The sequence below is a fragment of the Coloeus monedula genome (assembly GCF_965178545.1).
Source record: "Coloeus monedula genome assembly, chromosome: 7".
In the NCBI taxonomy this organism is placed as follows: domain Eukaryota; kingdom Metazoa; phylum Chordata; class Aves; order Passeriformes; family Corvidae; genus Coloeus; species Coloeus monedula.
The window spans coordinates 1,023,339-1,041,830 of NC_138787.1; the positions used below are offsets into that span (position 1 = coordinate 1,023,339).

The window sequence follows — 18,492 nt, forward strand, 5'->3', positions numbered from 1 at the left end:
CTCCCACTATCCCAGGCTGCTCCAAGCCCCAATGTCCAACCTGGCCTGGAACACTTCCAGGGATCCAGGGGCAGCCAGAACCTTTTCCTTCTTTTTGTTCCACAATCCTTTTCTTTCTTGTTCTTCACGGTTGCAACTTGTAGGGGTCACAAAGAGCTCCTTTGGGAAGGGAAAACAAAGCCAGAGGAGCTGATGGGGAACAACAACAACAAAAAGTTAAATAACTTGGGGCTTCCCCAGCAATGCCTGGGGAGAGGGAACAACAGATCCCAGAGGAAATGCTTTGGGACTGCCAGAGGTTTGGTCAGTTCTCATAGCCCAGAGCGAATATTTGGGCATCACACAGTGCAAGAAGAAACCTTTTCCTTGCTGCTGCAGACCTCAGAACGAGATTAACGGGTGTGAGTAATAAGGAACATGCTGCAAAGCTGTTACACAAAGCAAGGACGGGCTCCCAGGTGAGTCTTTCACACAGGAAATTCAGCGAGAGGGGACCAGAAATCCCAGCTTGTCCATCCTGGAGGGGGCAGGTAAATAACATGCAACTCCTTTAAACAATTCCACATTTATTGTCCCCGAACTGGCAGCTCAGACACTCAGATATCTCCCATTTGAGGATAAATCTCCTGCTTAAGCTGCATCACAGAGAAGTTGTTGCTGCCTTGTGGGAAGCCATCAATTTGGAGTGGCCTGAGGGGAGATGCATGGAGAGGCAGGAGGGAAAAACTCCAAACTAAAAGAATATTGATGCTGGAGGCGTTAAAATTTAAGATCAGGGCTTGTTTGGCTTTGTTTTTCATCACCATAATTCCAGACCATTTGATCATTTTCTTCCAATTTAGGAAAAACTCTGGTTTTGCCTTCAGAGGAAATGCTGGCACCAGATCCGACAAACATCTCCCAAGTGAAAAAAGCAGGAATCCTGAAAAAGGGACTGTGCCCTCGCCTGGAGGCAGCTGCAGGGACTAAATCCTCAGGTACACCTGCTAATCCTCAGGAAGAACACAGCAACCAGCAGAAACTCCTGCAGCTCAAGCTCACAAGGAGCTTTCCAGCGAAAATGCCACAAAATAAAAAAGCTCGGTTATAAGAATCAAAATATTTTGAGGAATTACATCTACTCGCATGCCAAGACAAACAGAGGAGCTGCATTTCCAGAGCTACCAAGGGAGCAGGAGCAGAAACGAGAGGTTTAAAGAGCCCTTTTCAGCCTGGTGTGAGGGTGGAAAAATTCCAGGATGCCCTGAAAACCGCCCAGGAGGGGTAAGGCAGGAGTTGGCACAGGCGCTGTCCCTGTAACCCCCGCGTAGGGACCGCGGTTCTCCGGCCCCCTCCAGTGGCTACAGAACAGCGAGAGGCCAGCAGGATCCAGGCATTCCCAAATCCAGAGCCATCCTCCTCCTTCTCCGTGCTCTTGCACTGGAGCATCTTTATCGGGCTGCACGTGGGTCCAGGCTCGCCACAGGTACCTCCCACTTGCCCTCAGCTCTGATCCTGCTGCTGTTCCAAACCATTTGACCCTGGGAAAAGCCAACAAGCCACTGCTGGGCATTTCTGGAAGCGGCATTTTGTCCCTTCTGTTGTGTCCTGCCACGGTTTTTTTCACTGGAAGAGGAAGGGCTAAAAACTGCTGTAATTCAGGGGCTGGTTTGGGGTAAAAAGGGCTTTACTTAACTTCGGAGATTGAAAAAGAAGAAACAAAAAAACTCCCAAAGCAACCAAAAAAACCACTTCGACCCAACAGATGCCTTTCCCCCATCTTTTTCAAAATGAGCAGGAAATGATATCTGGATCCCAGCTACCAGCATTCCATGCCCCAGAAACCTTCCCCGAGCAACAAAGACAAGAAAGCCAATGTGAAAAGACAGCTTTGGATCAGCTTGGCTGCTTCCAGATCTGGTTTGGTTCTTCAAGCATTTTCCACATCTTTTTTATCCTGTCCCATCCAAGCTTCCAGCAAGGCCACGCCACGCACACTTTGCATATTCTGCACCAAATATAACAGGCATTTTTCCATGGGTGGGATGGACACTGCAGGATTGTTTCGTTTCCCATCCACAACTTCACAAAACTCAATTTTTACTCAGATTATCTGATCATGCCCCAAGGACAACACGGAAAAAAATCACCTTTACGAAAGGGAATGCTTTGCTACATAGGAGGGAACGGTGAAGTGCAAGCTAAGGCAAAAAGAAATGCTGTTTATACAGTGTGAAAATGCACACATTACTGAGATTTCATACTGGATGTTGTTTCCTGGGTTTAAAAGGACAGGGACAAGCAGAGGATGTAGGGTTTGGCCCTATAGAATAGGACAATGAAGTCTATGAATACCCTGAATCTATTTTAAGATTCATTATTATCTCTGAACAGTGAAAATTCCAAATTCTCTGCGCATTAAATCAGCTCGGGAAAGCTGGGTTTAAGTAGCCTCAGCAACCAATCTCCACAGGGACTTCATTCCAACAGAATTCTGTGCACTCACATCTTAATATTATGTGAGTTGTCCCCAGGCTGGACTCATTCCAGGCCCTCAAGCCAAAGGTTTGGCCTTTTCCAGAGGCAAAGTCCCTCCGTGAAGATGGAAGTTGGATGGACGATCCAGGCACTCCAAAGCTTTGGTTCTGCACATCTCCAAGTCACAGGTGAACCTCAAGGCTGGAAGAACCATCCTCAGACCTGGAGAGATCCATGGTCAGGGGAATGCTTTGGATGGGATCTCTAATTAACATTGTAACGGGGTCAGCTTTAATTATAGACCGGAGTTCCATCAAGCACTGAGTTGAGTCGATTCCCTCAATTTCTTTGGGCCACCCTCCATGGTTCCCACTGAGGCATTTCACTGTAGCTCATTCCAGATGGAACCACCATCCAGAGGGTGGCTGGGCACTGGAACAGGGAGGCCTCAGGGCTGACAGAGCCCAAGGAGCGTTTGGACAACGCTCTCAGGGTGGGATTTCTGGGGTGTCTGTGTGGGACCAGGAGCTGGGCTGGATGATCCTTGGGTGTCCTTCCAGCTCTCCCCACATCCATCCTACCTCCTTCACCCCAGCTGGGTGCCCCACTTACAAACCAAGTAAAAACCCGCAGGGAAAAGCCAACCCCAAAGCCGCTCTCCCGTGGCATTTTCTCAAGACAACCCATCTCATTTTCTGCCTCCCCATACTGGAGCTCGGCAGCACGGAGAGCTCCTGCAAACCATTATGGATCCCCCAGCCAGGTGCCAAGAGGCTTTACAACCTGTTTGCATCTCCCAGGCATGTTCACACCTCTATAAAGCCAGGCGCACAACTCGCAGGGAACGCGCTGCCAGCGCCGGGAAAACCGAAACCAGCTGCAGGCCTGGAGAGGGAACGGTGCAGAGCTGCCCCTCCTCACCTGCCCCCAGTTCCACATGCATTGCATCTCACCTGGAGAGGCTCTGGAAATACCCTCTGCTTTGGGTTGCTTAGCATTTATTTATGCCTCTGGGAAAAGAATGTTTTGGAACCAGTGTCGAGGTCTACGGGGTAAATCCATAGGGGCTTGGAGCAACCCAGGATAGTGGAAAGCCCATGGCAAGGACTTGCACCTAGGTGAGCTTTAAGGTCCCTTCCAACCCAAACCAGGCTGGGATTCTCTGATCTTTAAGGTCACATCAGGAAAATTACCTTTGCCAGCTGGATGAGCATGGGGAAGAAGGGCTAGCAAAGAAAAATCACCCAAGAAAATAAACTTATTGCACAGGGGCTTTACTTGAATCAGTAAAGTAAAAGCAAGTACCAATTACCACCTGAGATTTTTCCCAAGATCCTAAGGCACCATCATCTCTATCCTTCTAAAGTTGCTGTTTCAACAATGATTCCTCTACACTGACCATGTCACTGGCTGACCCTGACATCCCAACAAAAAGCTGTGGACTTCCCTGCAGAATGACTCTTCTGCGAGTTCGTGGCACTGGAAATCAAAGGAGCCCAGGCTGCTGGATGCAACACTGTGATTGGAAGCACAAAATCCCCCAACTCCTCAAAAAAACCCCCTTCTTTCTCCCTTTTCCACACAGAAACAAAACCAACCTGTTAAGTGGATCTGATGCCTTAGGTTTTAGCTTTTCTATTTTTCAAATCCTGTACTGCCTGGTGTGTGACTCTGAAGTTCCTTGTAGCCTGGTAATTTCTGTTCTCTCATGCCAGGCAGACATAGCAAAGCCTCCCTGGGCCTGTTCTCCAAGGACACTCAGACTGTCCTAGGCCCAAAAAGTATAAACCAAAAGGTCTCTAAAGGGGGGGTAAGCTGAGGGGAATTACATCATTAAATGAAGCTTTAATTGGAGAATTAACCCTGCTATGCAAATGCCAAACTTACAAAAGTGTGAAAAGCTCATGACCTGTTGTCCATCTTGGGGTCCCTCTTGGCAGTAGCCTCTGGCCCCCAGGGGGTACCTTTGAAGGCCTTTCAAATAAATACCTCTTTTATTCCCTTACTCCTGTCCAGTCTGTTTCTAGGAGGCCTCTCAAGGCATCAGATCCAGGAGGGTTTTCTCTGTCTCACCATGGGTTATGGAATATAACATAGGTAGGGACTTCTGGTTTTATGTGCTGTGGTGGGAAAGGAAAGGCAGGAAAGTAGGGACACTTTCCCCACACAGAAATGGCACAGAGACCCCAGGCGTGTGTGTGTGACACAGATCAGGAACAGAGGTTACACATTTGCCAACAGCTACAGGATATATTGTATTTACTCCAGCAACACCCACACACGTTTAGCAGCCTCTCCCCAGGGAGATAAGACACACAGAATCACTGCACCCTAAATCTGGAGCAGGGGGGGGAAAAAATCCACAGGAGCAGGGAATCAGGTGCACTCCGGGAAAGGGGCAGGACTGGCACCTGGCTCCGTCAGGGCACTCATTTCCCAAGTCCAACTGTCCCCAAAAGCAGCCAGTCGCCCTTTAACTGTGTTCGTGGAGTAAAAATTGTTTAATGGGGTCTGGGATTGGAAGGCTATGGATCAGATCCAGGCGGGATTTGCCAAGTATTCTCCGTACAGTTATGCGGCACAGAGACAAGAGGCTCCGGGTGCGGCCTGCAAGGAAAAACACAGGGAAGAAAGAATTACTGGGGAAAGAGAGAGGGAGAACAGCAACACCGAGGCCCTGCATGGGAGCTGAGGGGGCACAGATCCTGCCTCGTGAGGAGGCCAAACCTTCTGGATTTGGAGCAGCTGCCACACAGGCAGGTTGGAAGGGCCAGCTGGAGGCTGGATGGGCTCGTGACCATGGAGGCCATCACTGCCCAGCCCACAGCAGAACCTGAGGGAACGGCTGGAACTGTGCCAGGGCAGGGTTAGGTTGGGTATCAGGAAAAAAATCTGCCCCCAGAGGGTCAGGGCACTGCCCAGGCTCCCCAGGGAATGGGCACAGCCCCGAGGCTGCCAGAGCTCCAGGAGCATTTGGACACCACTCCCAGGAAAGCACAAGGTGGGATTGTCTGTGCAGGGCCAGGGGTTGGACTTTGATCCTTGTAGGTCCCTCCCAACTCAGGATATTCCATGATTCTATTTGGATCATTTTAAAATGACGTAGATCTTATTTTTTCTCTCACCCATCCCCTGTGAAACAACAGCACTGACAGCCAGCTCAGGCCTTGTCCCATCTTTCGAGGGCTTCCTCTGAGTCCCTGGAGAGCTCTTCCAGCACAGGGACAAGAGGATGGTGGTGCCCATGTTGATTCAGGAACCGGACTTCCACGGCACCACCCCGTTATGCCACATGCTCCACTGGAGGAGTCCCGTTTGCCTCCTAAACCCAGGCCCAATGGAACTCCAGCTTATGTGAGCCTCTCTCAGCAGAAGCCCAGGCAGGTTTGAAAACCAGGCCCATGCAAAGCTGAGTAACCTGGGGATGTGAGCTGCATCCCACAGTCTGAATCCCTTTGAAATTCCTCTGGAGTTCAAGAGGGAAACCCCACTTCCACCCCTGGTGCAAAGCCATGGCCTTCACCAGGTGGGTTTCCGAGGTGCTGCACTCTTCCCCACATTTTTTCACCTCCATCTGAGCTTCCTCCTGCCCCTTTTTACCACCATTTGTGGCTTTCCTTCCAAGCAGCCTGTCCGGACTAAACTCCCTCTTGGATCCAGAGCTCAGGGTCACACAGGAAAGGTTGGGACACACCTGTGTGGCTTTGGAGAAATGGATCCCACTGGCTATCCACAGATCCAAAGCCCAGCTCGGATAGGACCCCTAAGCCTTGCCTACATGGGTGGGCAATGGAAAAGAGCTGAGAAAGATGAAAAAGGTGGAGTTACAGACAAAGGTTGGGCTGCTGAAGGACTCAAGGGAGGAAAACACCGTATGGAGGTACAAAGTGCAACAGGGGAAAAACAGGGAGTCGTGAAGTCATGAATGCTTCGTTTGTCAGCTTCTTAGACCCCACTTATCAAGCTGCTGAAGGTCCTTGAAGTGAGGACAGCAACACCCACCCCACCACCCCCACAGCACCTTCACTTCCAAACAACCCCTCCAAAGAGCTCTCCCGCATCCGCAGCGCCGCTCCGGGCCCTCAAACCCACTCACCCCTCGCTTCCTTGAACACCTCCAGCGCCTCGGGGTTCACCTTGACCCTCCCCGTGGCCTCACCTCCCAAGGCCTCCACCTTGACGAGGTTGAGATCTGCTCCAAAGTCAATGAGGAGGCGGACGAAGGCCGGCTCGCAGCCGTGCCGCAGGACGGCGTCGAGCACGCACACGGGCGAGCCCCGCGAGAAGCCCTGCACGTTGATGGGCCCGCAGCAGTTAAAATCCGGGTTGGCTCCCGCCTGGAGCAGCAGGCGGAAGCAGGGCAGGTTGTGGTAGGCAGCGCTGATGTACAGGGGACACACCACCAGCGTGGTCAGCGGCCGCAGCGCCTGCCCGGGCCCACGCGGCGCCAGCTGGTGATTCACGTCCACGTCCGCGCCGTACCTGCTCGAGGAAGAGGGAAGGAGGGTTGGGAATGGTGGCAAGGGATGAGGCTGAAGGGTATGTGGAGAGTGAGAACCTCTGGAACCCGCCCATCCCTACCCTCAGGTGGGTCCGGCAGAACTTCCGAGTGGGGACAACGCATCCAGCACGGTCTGATCTCCCAGAAGCCAAGATGTTTCCCTGCCCACAGCAGCCCAGGATTGGGAGAGAGGAGGAACAGCAACATCCTTGCCCCCCTGAGGGACTGGGTTTGCATGGGCAGGTTTTGGTAGTGGGGGCCTAAAGGGCTTCTTTGAAAAGCTTCCCCCATGCTGGATGAGGGGGAACAGGTAGAGCTTGGGAAGGAGGGAGGGGTGGGGAAGGCGTGTGTTAAGATTTATTCCACTTCTCATTACCCTGCTCTGATTTTATTAGGAATAAATTAAACTGATAGCCCCAAGCCGAGCCTGTTTTGCCTGTGATGGTATTTAGTGAGTGATCTCTCCCCTTCCTTATCTCTCCCATTCCTTATCTCAACCCAGGAACCTTTAGTTTATTTTCTCTCTTCTCACGTCTTGGCACCAGGGATGGCTCAGCCCTGAGCCAGCACCACGTCATGCTGGATGCTAACGAGCTGCCTGGGGAGCAGGGATGTTTCCAGATGACTCCACTGAAGAGGGATGCTGCAATAACTTCCCCACCAGGATAGAACGGGCCAAAACAGCAATCCAGGCACTCGATCCCGAACAGCAGGGAAATGGAATCTGCACTCCACTGTGAAACATCCCTGACAAGCCCCTGCTCCCTGAGGGGCTGGAATCTGCTGGGGATTCCTCCAGGCAGTGGGGACAGTAATTCCATCTACCTCCCATGCAGCTTGGATGGGAAGAAGAAGGAAGACAACACAATCCCTAAGGAGTAGCTGGTTTTCATTGCAAAGCTGTCCGTTCTACCCACAGAGGGAAAAAAAGGTTCCTTCACCCACCAATCCCTCTCCCCACATTGCAAACTGAGCACTCAAGAGATTTAGATTTTTCCTAGATAGCATTATATTCCTTCCAGGAGTTCATAAAACTAAGGAAAATACCTTTGGGGACAAATCCTGCCCCAAAGCAGGCACAGTGCTCACTGAAACCAGCGGGGACTGCTCCCTACCTAACAAATATTTAACCAAATCCTCCAGTTCTGAGGCTGGGAAGAATTGCATTTAAATTAAGCACACCCAAAACAAGGGCTGAAAGACTCCTCTCGGAGCTGCAAATGGCACAAAGTGTATTTTTTTCCCTTTAAAATCAGATTATTTTGTCCAACAAGCATTTGGACAGTTATCCATGCTGCTGTAGGATTTCCACAGGGCTGTTGTAAGGCCACTGCCTCCTGAGCAGACAGCAGATCTCCCTTCATTTCAGTCCTTTTTATCCCCATTATTACCATCAAAATTCTCAGTGGAAACCCTCAATTCAAAGAAAACCCCCCAAATTCTACTTTTAGCAGGGTCAGGCATGCACCTGAGGCATGGGGGTGATCTGGCAGCTCTCTTTTTCCCAGTTTTAGCCTGGCAAAAGGATCCTCTCATCCCTGCCACCCTCAGTTCCACTGCAGGCAGCAGCAGATCCCACCAGAGCATGATCCCAAATTATGAGGAATGTCATTTATACCCTGGCATTAGAACCCTAAATATGTCCATCAGCCTCCCAATAAAATGGATCCCCCCAATGGATTCCACAGCCACGCCACGGAAACCCATGGATGGCATTTCACCTCTCGCATGGTTCAGCACTTGTAGGAATGCTCAGGGATCCCAATGGTGCTACCATAGGATTTTCAAAGCAGATGAGCAGCAAACCTGACTGGGTTTCAGGCTCTCTCAAAATCTTCCCTCCTGTCTCAGGAAAAGTGTCTTCCTCGTTGCACTTGCCCTGCCAGATCCTGCCGATCCAACATGTCAAAAATCTCTGTAACATAAAGGCTGCACTTCTCACTAAGTAACTCTGCACAGACCTGTGAAATCCCTACTCTGAGACATTTGAAATTTTGGGCAATCTGACAATTTGGTATTAGCTTAGCAGCCTTGGGAGAGACATTGCCTAATAAAAAGAGATTGGACAACCTCCAGTTAATTTTTAATCCTGAAAGTTGTCCAAAATCTTGCTTTTAATATTGCTGGCGAGGTATCCCAAAGAGCAGACACATAAATCAAGGCATCAGCTCTCCCTGTGCTGCTGAAATACCATTCGCTACATTTCACCCTGCCTGGGTGGAGAGAGCAGGGGAGGTTTTTGGGAATGCAGCGAGTTGAACCCTGTACCAACAAGCCCGTGCTGATGGGAACATGCTCCTCTCAGCTTGCTGGGAAAGGAGCAAGCCGGGGGGATTGTCCCCCCTTCCTCCTCAAAGCTGCACTTGTATGAAAATCCAAAAAAGGAAGAAAATCCCCAAGGATTTTGAATCTTTTCCTATTCAAATCCTTTTGTTATTTTCTAGCATTTGAGGTCATCCAAGGGATTCCTTCCATTTTCTTCTCTTTCACTGCTTCTCCCTAAAACCCATACTTTCCCATTATGATCCCTTATTATTTGGCATCAATGGCCAGTTGTCCAGCATGCTCCCTTGGACAAAAATCCTCCAATTTCAAAGGAGGAATAATCAGGGCACACCACAGAAGGAGCAATTCAAGCTCCCACAGCCTCCTGCTACACCTTGAGCCCACTCCCTGGGCCGGTGCTGCCAAGGGAGTCTCCTGAGGGAAAACCCAACACCCAGGGAGGTTCTTTGGGGGAATCACCTCCCTCATTACTCCCGTCAGGGGCATGGCTGCTGCAGGGGGGATGGCAAGGTTTGGATCTGACTGGACAGTGGGCTCAGAACTGGAGACTCCTCTCTTGGGCTTGGACTGGAATACGTGGGAGCAGACTTGTTGCTAAGGCCAAGTGACGGGAAATCCAAGGATGGTCCCTTTGGGCACCTCTCCTCCCTCTCCTCTCCAGGTCAAGCGAGGCTGTGGCCAGGCGAGGAGGGAAGGCATCCCAAGGGAAGAGGAGAAGGGAGAGCCAGCCCTGTGCCCAGCCCCTCCCGGCCCCGAGCTGTGACCTGATGAGCTCCCGCAGGATGTCGGCGCGTCCCACCCGTGCCGCGTGGTACACCGGGGTGCTGCGGTGGTGCCGGCTGCCGTTGGGGTCAGCGCCGGCCTCCAGCAGGATCTTGGCACACTCCAGGTGCCCGTTGACCACGGCTACGTAGAGGGCCGTCTGCCCCTTGACGTCCACCAGGTCGATCTCGGCCCCTTTGCGCAGCAGGAAGTCGACGCAGGGGCCGTGGCCGGCGGTGGCCGCGATGCGCAGGGGGGTGCAGGGCAGCCACCCGCAGCACCACACCGACTTCTCGTTGATCCGGCTGCAGCGGGGCAAACGCGGAGTTAGGGAAGCCCCCTCCCCTCCAGGAGGGTGCCCCCTGTGAGCTTGGGCACTGCCCAGGCTCCCCAGGGAATGGGCACGGCCCCGAGGCTGCCACAGCCCAAGGAGTGTTTGGACAGCGCTGCCAGGGATGCACAGGGTGGGGCTGTCGGGGTGTTTGTGCAGGGCCAGGGGTTGGACTGAATGGTCCTTGTGGGTCCCTTCCAGCTCAGGATATGATTCTCTGATTTCTGGCACTTTTAGCAGCCCCAGCAAGCTCCTGTCAATAACCTCTGGTGATAGCCAGAGATTCTGGCGCGAAGCAGAGCCGTGCTTGGATGGCGGGCTTCAGTTGTGCCAGGGGCTGCACACCTGCACAAACCCTGCCTCAAAAATCACCTAAAAAAAACCCAACCTCTCCCTTTCGTCCCTTTTTACAGGGGAATGTCCCAAACTAGTAACCCAGAGAAGCTGTGGCTGCCCCTGGATGCCTGGCATGTCCAAGGCCAGGTTGGATGGAGCTTGGAGCAGCCTGGGATGGCGGATGGTGTCCCTGCCCATGGCAAGGGGTGGAATGGGATGAGCTCTGAGGTCCACATCTACCTCCAAATTCGAAGTTATCACTTCTCTGCTCACTCCATCACCTGTGGAATTGAGCTGTGGGCCCCACCCTCCTCTTCCTGTCAAACTCTGCTTTTTTTTAAAAAAATCTTAGCCCAAGGGTCTCAAGAGCCCCAGCTGCCCAGGTAGCAGAAAGAAGGGCTGGCTCATTCTCATTTTTTGCTGAAACAACACCTTTTTTTTGAGGCTGGGAGACATTTAGCACTCTAAGCAGATTTCTCCACGGTGCAGGAAAATTAATTAACTATCCCCACAGTCACAGGGTTAGCACTGGGCAGATTTTGTAACATGGGGTGTTTCAGGTTTATAGTTGATTGTAATCCCTTTTGTATGTTTTTCCCATTATCCGTAGGCTCCCATTTTCCTGGTATCACATTCCTATCCCGATCTGAAAAGAGTTCATGCACAGCTGCCACAGCCTCATGAGCTGGTGTGAGATTTGCCTCCTGGGAAACCAGGGGAACGATCCGGGGGAAAGGGGAGCATCCTCCCACCCTGACACCTCTTCCATAAAAACCCCCATCCCTAGAATTGTCCAAGCCCAGGTTGGACGGGGCTTGGGGCAGCCTGGGATAGTGGAAGGTGTCCCTTCCCATGGCAGGGGGTGGGAAAAGATGAGCTTGAAGATCCCTCCAACCCAAACCATGCTATGAAAAAATGGGGTGAGATGGGGGTCACCAGAAGGAGCAGGCTGTGGGGACAGCGCGAACATCCTAGGAGACACGTCCCCCAAAAACAGCGGGTGGGATGGGGGTCCCCAGAAGGTGTAGGCTGTGGGGACAGCGAGCAGAGCACCCTGACACCTCTCACAAGAAAAAGGGTGAGATGGGAGTCCCCAAAAGGCGCAGCTGTGAGGACGGCGAGTGAAGCATCCTCCCTGACACCTCTCCCATAAAAACCCCTATCCCTGCAAGTGTTCCAGGCCAGGTTGGACGGGACTTGGAGCACCCTGGGATAGTGGCAGGTGCTCCTGCCCATGGCAGGGCTGGGACTGGATGCTCTTTAAGGTCCGTGGGAAGCGGGTGGGATGGGGAGCAGCCCGGGGGGAGCTGGCAGGTGGCGGGGCCGTGTCCCCAGGGCTGCGTGCCCACCTCTGGAAGCTCTCATCCTGCAGCAGGCTGCGCAGGGTGGGCAGGTCCCCCACGAAGGCCGCGTCGTGCAGCCGGGTGTCCTCGCAGTGCTCCAGGGGGTGGTCGCAGAACTGCTCCCGCAGCCATTCCTTCAGGTTGCGACCTGCGCTGGAGACAGGCACACAGCGGGATGAACCCTCGGCCTGGCAAAGGGGGGTCATCCCACTGTCCCCCGGCCCCTCCCGGCACGGCCACCCCCGGGGGAACCCCCCTGCCCACGGTACCTGCCCGGGGCGGGCGGGTCCCCGCCCTCCGCCATCGCGCCCCGCCGGCCCCGCTCGCCCTCCCTCCGTCCCTCCCCCGGTCCCTCCTTCCCGGCCTCCCTTCCCGGCCTGATTGGTGCCCGTTCGCTTCCTGCTCCCGTTAAGGTGGATTCTCCCCGCCGGCCCCGCGGCCCGGCCGGTTCCCGGCCTCTCCTCCTTCAGCCGCCCGCCCCGCCCCGCCCCGGGCAGAGCCGGCCCGGCCGCCTGTTCCCCTCAGGGAGCTGCGGCTCCTTCCTCCCGCTGCGGGCACAGCGGGGCTGCCACAGCGGGACGCTGAGGGGCTGGGAGCCGGGATAGGGATCGGACAGTGTCCCGCAGCTTTTATGGGGTCATATTCTCCCCGTTCCTGGTCATTTTCCTGATCGGTTTTCCTGCAGCGCAGCTTCCGCGATCTTCTCTTGGAAGAGATCCACGAGCACCATCGAGTGCAACCCTGCACAGACACCCCAACAACCCCACCCTGGGCATCCCTGGCAGCGCTGCCCAAACGCTCCTGCAGCCCTGGCAGCCTCGGGGCTGTGCCCAGCACCCTCTGGGAGATGAACCTTTCCCTAATCCAACCTAACCCTGCCCTGGCACAGCTCCAGCCGTTCCCTGGGTCCTGTCCCTATCGCAGAGAGCAGAGATCGGAGCTGTCCCTCGGGAGGAAGATGCAGGCCATGATCAGGTTTCCTCTCTCTCCTCCTCCTCTCCAAGCTGAACAAGCCAATTGACCTCAGCTGTTCCTCATCCCTTCACCATCTCCATTCTCTCTATTCCCTTCACCAACTTCGTGGCCTTTTTTGGACACTTTTTAGGCAGCAGGGAGTGGTGGTCATCCATCCATCCCCACTCCTGCTGCTCTGTGGCAGGCTATCCCTCCACAGGCGCCAGGCTCTGGCTGCAAACATGGTACCCTGTGACTGCTGTAATTTGGCCTCGAGGAACACGGAGGGGAGAGGCACAATCCGCAAATCGAACCCGTTCCCTATGCCTGCTGGAAGACCAAAAGGGGATGGGATTGATGGGAATCTCAGGTCCACTAGCGCTGCCACCTTCCCCTGCCTGCAGCCCTCATGCCACTGGATGAGGCAAACCCAGGGCCAGGAATTCCTTCCTTGGTTTCTAACTCCAATTTACAGCTGCATCCCGAAGCTCTGTGTGCCCCACTTCGTGTCCACTCCCAGACAGGGAAGCAGCCATACACATCCCAGTTCCCTGCTACATCCCTTACACATTTAATGGGAATACATTCATTGAGCTCCTCCAGCTCCAGGGGAGCATCCAGAGGAAAAACCATGTTGGTCCATGGGCTTTTTTACTTTTTTTATTTGGAGCTGATTCTTCTCTTCTTTTGCAGGGAAAGTGTGGACAGGCAAGAAAGTGGAGCAGAGGATGCAGCACTGTTTACTTGCAATAGATCCCTGTGGGCAAAGCCGAGCCCTAGAGAGGAATAAAGTGATGGATAAACAGGACAGACAAAGCTGCAGTTGCTTGCTCATGGTTCGAGGTTCCTTCAGTTCTTACATACCATATCCCACTATATTTTCCAGCAGTTTATCTCCTGAACCAGGCTTTTATTCTCTCCTTGTTTTCACTTTTCCTTAAATGCACCTGAAAAGCAGCCCATCCCAAGCTGTGCTGATGAATTCTTGTACAGTGGTGTTGAGAGGGAGTGACTGTGCGGACTCAGCCTCCAGCTCTGGGAATCCATAGGTGTTTGAGAGGAATCCCCTGGGCAAATGCACTGAACTCTGCCAATTTATTGTGTGGCTGCAATGGGAAAGTGGAAATCTGCAAAAATCTGGTGTTTGGTGAACAGCCAGGAAATGCTTTTTCCAAATAGCCGCTTGTCCAACATACTCTGCCTCACCCACTGGGCAAGACCTGTTCTCCAGCTCCTAACCCTGAAGCAATGAAATTTAAAAAAAACCCGTAAAATTCAAGAAAAAAATAATAATAGATAAATAAATAAACAAAGCAAATAAAACTCCTCCTGCTGCTCCAGAGGATCCCTCAACCACCCCTCCACATTCACGACCATTTCTCACTGCCCCTCCTGGGCAGACACATCCTTCCCCTCGCCATCCTCTCCCAGCCGTGCTCCAGACAAAACAAGGAGTTCATCCATCCTTCTCCTGGAAACAGGATCCCCAGAAAGGAATCAGCCCATCCACTGGGGCCCCACCAGAGTCCCTTCCCTGCAGGACCCTGCTCCTGGCTGCACATCCTTCCTTCCTTCCCATCTCCCACGCCACTGGAGAAACTCTGCCTCACCTGAACGTGGACGAGGGGAGAAGAGGGGGCAGGGGTGAACTCCTCTTAATCCACAGCTTTTACTCCCTGGAATGAAGCCAGTGGTTGCATTTAGTGCCAGACTGAGGAGAAAATGTGCCTCCCTCCCTTCTCATTCCTGGATAAACATGGACATCTTGGGAGTCTTGCCTGAAAAGGACGATGATTTATACCTGGTGCTAAAACCAGTGGTTAGTCCCGCCACCACCACCACCTCCAACGCCCTTTTCCAGGGGCACCACACCTTTTAAATCCACCCAGGTTCCTCCCAGACCTTCCAAGCAGCAGAAGAAAAGCTGCATTATGGAATACTTTGCAATTGTAACTGCTTCAGTGCCAGGGTCACAGTGAAGGAAAAGAAAGAAAGGAAGGAAGGGGGGGGGGAAAAAATGTCGTGACCAGAAGTGTAATTCACGCTTAGCTCAGTCCATAACATTTCTGCCTGCCTGGATCTAAGCCATCGGCTTGAATTTGTAGTGAACTCTCAAGTGAAGTTGCCCTAGTGATAAATGCATCTGTGGGGAAAGAGGTGGGGGGGAAAAAATCCCCTGATCCCCCCGTTTTTAGCAGAGCCCGACGTTCTTCTGGGGAATTGGTGTAGTTCCTGAAGGGGACATGAAGCCGTGCATTAACAACAGCAAACAGGAGTGAGAGATGGGAGGAGAACTGAATTCCAGCATCCAGGATGTCATTAGGACAAAGATGACAACAGAAAGGTTGCTTGGAGTCCAGGAAGTTAATTCTGCTGCAAATGGGCCTGAATACATCTGTCCTGAGGGAAAAGAGGCAGCACTGATGCATCAGCCAGCTGAATTTTAACCTTCCATCAGGTGTCCAGGACTTTGCTCTTTCAGTCCTGACCGGGAGAAAGCAGAGGGTGTGGAGTGAAGGTTGAACTGCAACACCACAGAAAGGCAGGGACTAGAAAATCCCACCCATCATCATCATGAGACAGAGCTGAACAGTCTCCCTGCTGCTCCCAAGGAAACTGGGACAATCCGTCCTGACAGCGAGGGAAAAGGGCTAAAATTGAGTAAAGAACCACCAGGATTAACACCATTAAGGAAAAATGGCCCAAAAAAGGGAGTATTCCCTACTGGTTGTGCCCAGAGGGGTGTGGGTCACACCACCTCTGACCCTTGGAATTTTGGTTAGGATTTTCAGCCTTGCCCAGAGGGGGCCTGTGGATAAGGAAACAGGGCAGTGATTGCCCTACACATCCCTTTCACTATTCCCAGTTAAATTATGGGATCGCTGGAGAGAGAGCAGGATTCCCTGCTTTCCTCTCCTTCTTTTCCTGTCACTTATTTCCCTTAAGAGCGTGAAAGGCTCTGGAAATCCTTTTGCACTGTCCTGTGGGAGCACCTCAGGAGCGTGAAGAACCCAAATCCATGAGCTCAGTGTCTCCCTGTCTCCGTCAGGAGCCAGGATCCAGCCACAGGTTCCCAGCTCATGGATCAAGCACAGTTGCAGCTATTTTCTCTCCCAGGGCCGTCATCATCGACAGTTTGGGGCAGGGAAGGAAAACACCGATGGAGTTTTTATCCCCGTTTTCCAGGAGAAACAGCCATCCTTTGATGGCAGATGTGGGAATGTCAAAGGAGAAGCAGGCGACTCCTTCACCTCAGTCCACAAGGGAAACACCTCCTTGCAGGCAGGTTAGAAAAGAACACAAAATCTGCTGAGGACAAGTTTCCATCCATGGCAAAGGGCTGCCCAGCAATGAGTCACTCAGGAACGTTTCAGCCCAACCTCCCCCACTCCCACCAAGGGATTTGCAGACAAAAGGGATTTATTTATATTTTCAGCTGGTTGGTTCTTTTTTCCCCTCTTCAGAAAATGTTCAGATTCTGATGGGAAAATAAAAATGGAAAGGGTTTTTTTCATCCCCCCTCTTTGTTTTTGCCACTTGAACAACTTCTTTCGGCACTTGCGTGGAATTGTCAGAAGAAATAGCTCAAGGAAAAGCAAGAGGGGAGAGAAAAAAAGAGCTGGGGAGGAGAAAAGCTCATTTCCAGCATGCACAGGAGTTGGACCTTGATGATCCCTGTGGGATTCTGTGATTCCATGTCCCTCCCTCTCCCCCTGAGCGTGGCCATTGTCCACTTCATCCCGCTGCCCTCGGCAAAGCCACCTTCAAGGCCACGCTGGACGGGGCTTGGAGCAGCCTGGGATGGTGGAAGGCGTCCCCTCCCATGGCAGGGGGTGGCACTGGATGGGATTTGAGGTCCCTTCCAACCCAAACCATTCTGGGATTCTTTGACTGCACCATAGCTAAAGACCTTGAACAATTCCTAGGCAAAAAAATGTCAGATCCGAGGCAATTCCAGTGCTCCTTCCTCAGTGGGAAGATGGAGGTTTCCTACCCCTCATGTCATGGAAGGCAGAGCTGGAGGTGCTGGAAAAGGCACTTAGCTTTCACTGCAAAATACCCTGAGGGTAGAAATGTTGGGATCATGAATGGGAAGGCTAAAATGAAAGGACTAAACACGGGGCTTGTTTTTAATGTGATGCCTTGCAAAGCCAGTTCTAGATTTGATTTAGATCAATTAGATCAGGAATTACGGATCAGAAGAGCCCAGATTCCTGATTTCCCAACGCTTCCTGCTGTCATGGCATGTCCTCTGCCTGGTGGCTTTGGCTGAAGGTGTCTCAGACAAAGAACTGGAACATTCTGTGGATGTTCAGTGCCAGGCTCCGAGGGAACAGGAGTCCCCCTGAACTCCTGCCCGTTGGAATGCACCCAAATTTTCCACATCAGTCCATCCATGCTGCACCTTGCCAGGCTCCACAGTGTCCCAAACCAGCGTTTCTGACACACTGAGAGGTCAAACAGTGAATATTTCATCAAAATCATTGAATGGTTTGGGTTGGAAGGGACCTTTAAAGATCATCCAGTCCAACCAATCAACCAGTGAATATTCCATAGAAATCATAGAACAATTTGGGCTGGAAGGGACCTTTAAAGATCATCCAGTCCAACCAATCAACCAGTGAATATTCCATAGAAATCATAGAACAATTTGGGCTGGAAGGGACCTTTAAAGATCATCCAGTCCAACCAATCAAGGCAGTCCAGATCCATGCCCAGGGGTGCAGCTCCCAGTGCCTCGGGAGTGAGGTTTTAAACGAGGTCTGCTGCAAAATGTGGTGTGATCAGCACTGAGTAACCATGTCAGAAACCTCCATTAGTGACAAAAGGCTCATCGAGAAGCCCATGGCAGCATCTACACCTGCACATTCCCTCAGAGCAGGTGCTTTGGGAGGTGCATCCAGCCAGGAACAGGCATCAGGAGCTCCATGGAGGTGTCGGATCCCCATGGAGGAAGCACAGAGGGGACAAATTCTGTCAGAAAGGAGAAAATACAGCAAGCAGGGGACTGTGCAAAAATAGGAGACATAAACAGATGAATTAAGCCAGCTCTCCAGGCAGCTCTGCCTTTGCAAGTGCTTGACTTTCCCACCTTAACACCGTGCTCTCAGCACACATTTTTTCCCCAAAATTCCCTGAAAATTACAGCTGCCCACCCGCCTGCTTCACAGCTAGAGGATCCCAGTGTTGAGTGAGCGCAGGCACTTAGGGCTGCCCCAGGCACAAGGGTCCCTTTATGGAGCAGCTCTGCGGGCACACAGGACCTGGAGCAGCCTCGGTGAATCAGCAGAGAAAAATAAACATCCTCCTCTTGCAAGTGCCTTGCACAATTTCATTAAGCCAGGCTGCAGCGGATGTGTATTTATTGAAAGGAGCCCTAGGAGAAACAAAAAAGGGGGAAAAGAAGCCCCTGGGCTGCTCTGCTGAGGGGGGATTTCATGAAACCAAACAAAGCAAGAGCCACCTCCGCCCTACTAAATGCCCAGCGCTAAAAAAAGAACCCCCAAAGTCATTTTTAGCCG

At 52.3% G+C, this 18,492-nt stretch overlaps 1 protein-coding gene across 1 annotated transcript; it reads right to left on the reverse strand.

The window, feature by feature from the left end:
- Positions 1–3,759: 3,759 nt before the first annotated feature.
- Positions 3,760–12,343, reverse strand: ASB1 (ankyrin repeat and SOCS box containing 1). Its single transcript, XM_082285090.1, has 5 exons — positions 12,286–12,343; positions 12,023–12,169; positions 10,009–10,311; positions 6,554–6,939; positions 3,760–5,064 (listed from the first exon to the last, which is right to left on the reverse strand). The coding sequence occupies exons 1-5, from the start codon at positions 12,318–12,320 to the stop codon at positions 4,931–4,933; spliced, it is 1,005 nt and encodes a 334-aa protein (XP_082141216.1). The 5' UTR covers positions 12,321–12,343; the 3' UTR covers positions 3,760–4,930.
- Between the last annotated feature and the right edge of the window lie 6,149 nt (positions 12,344–18,492).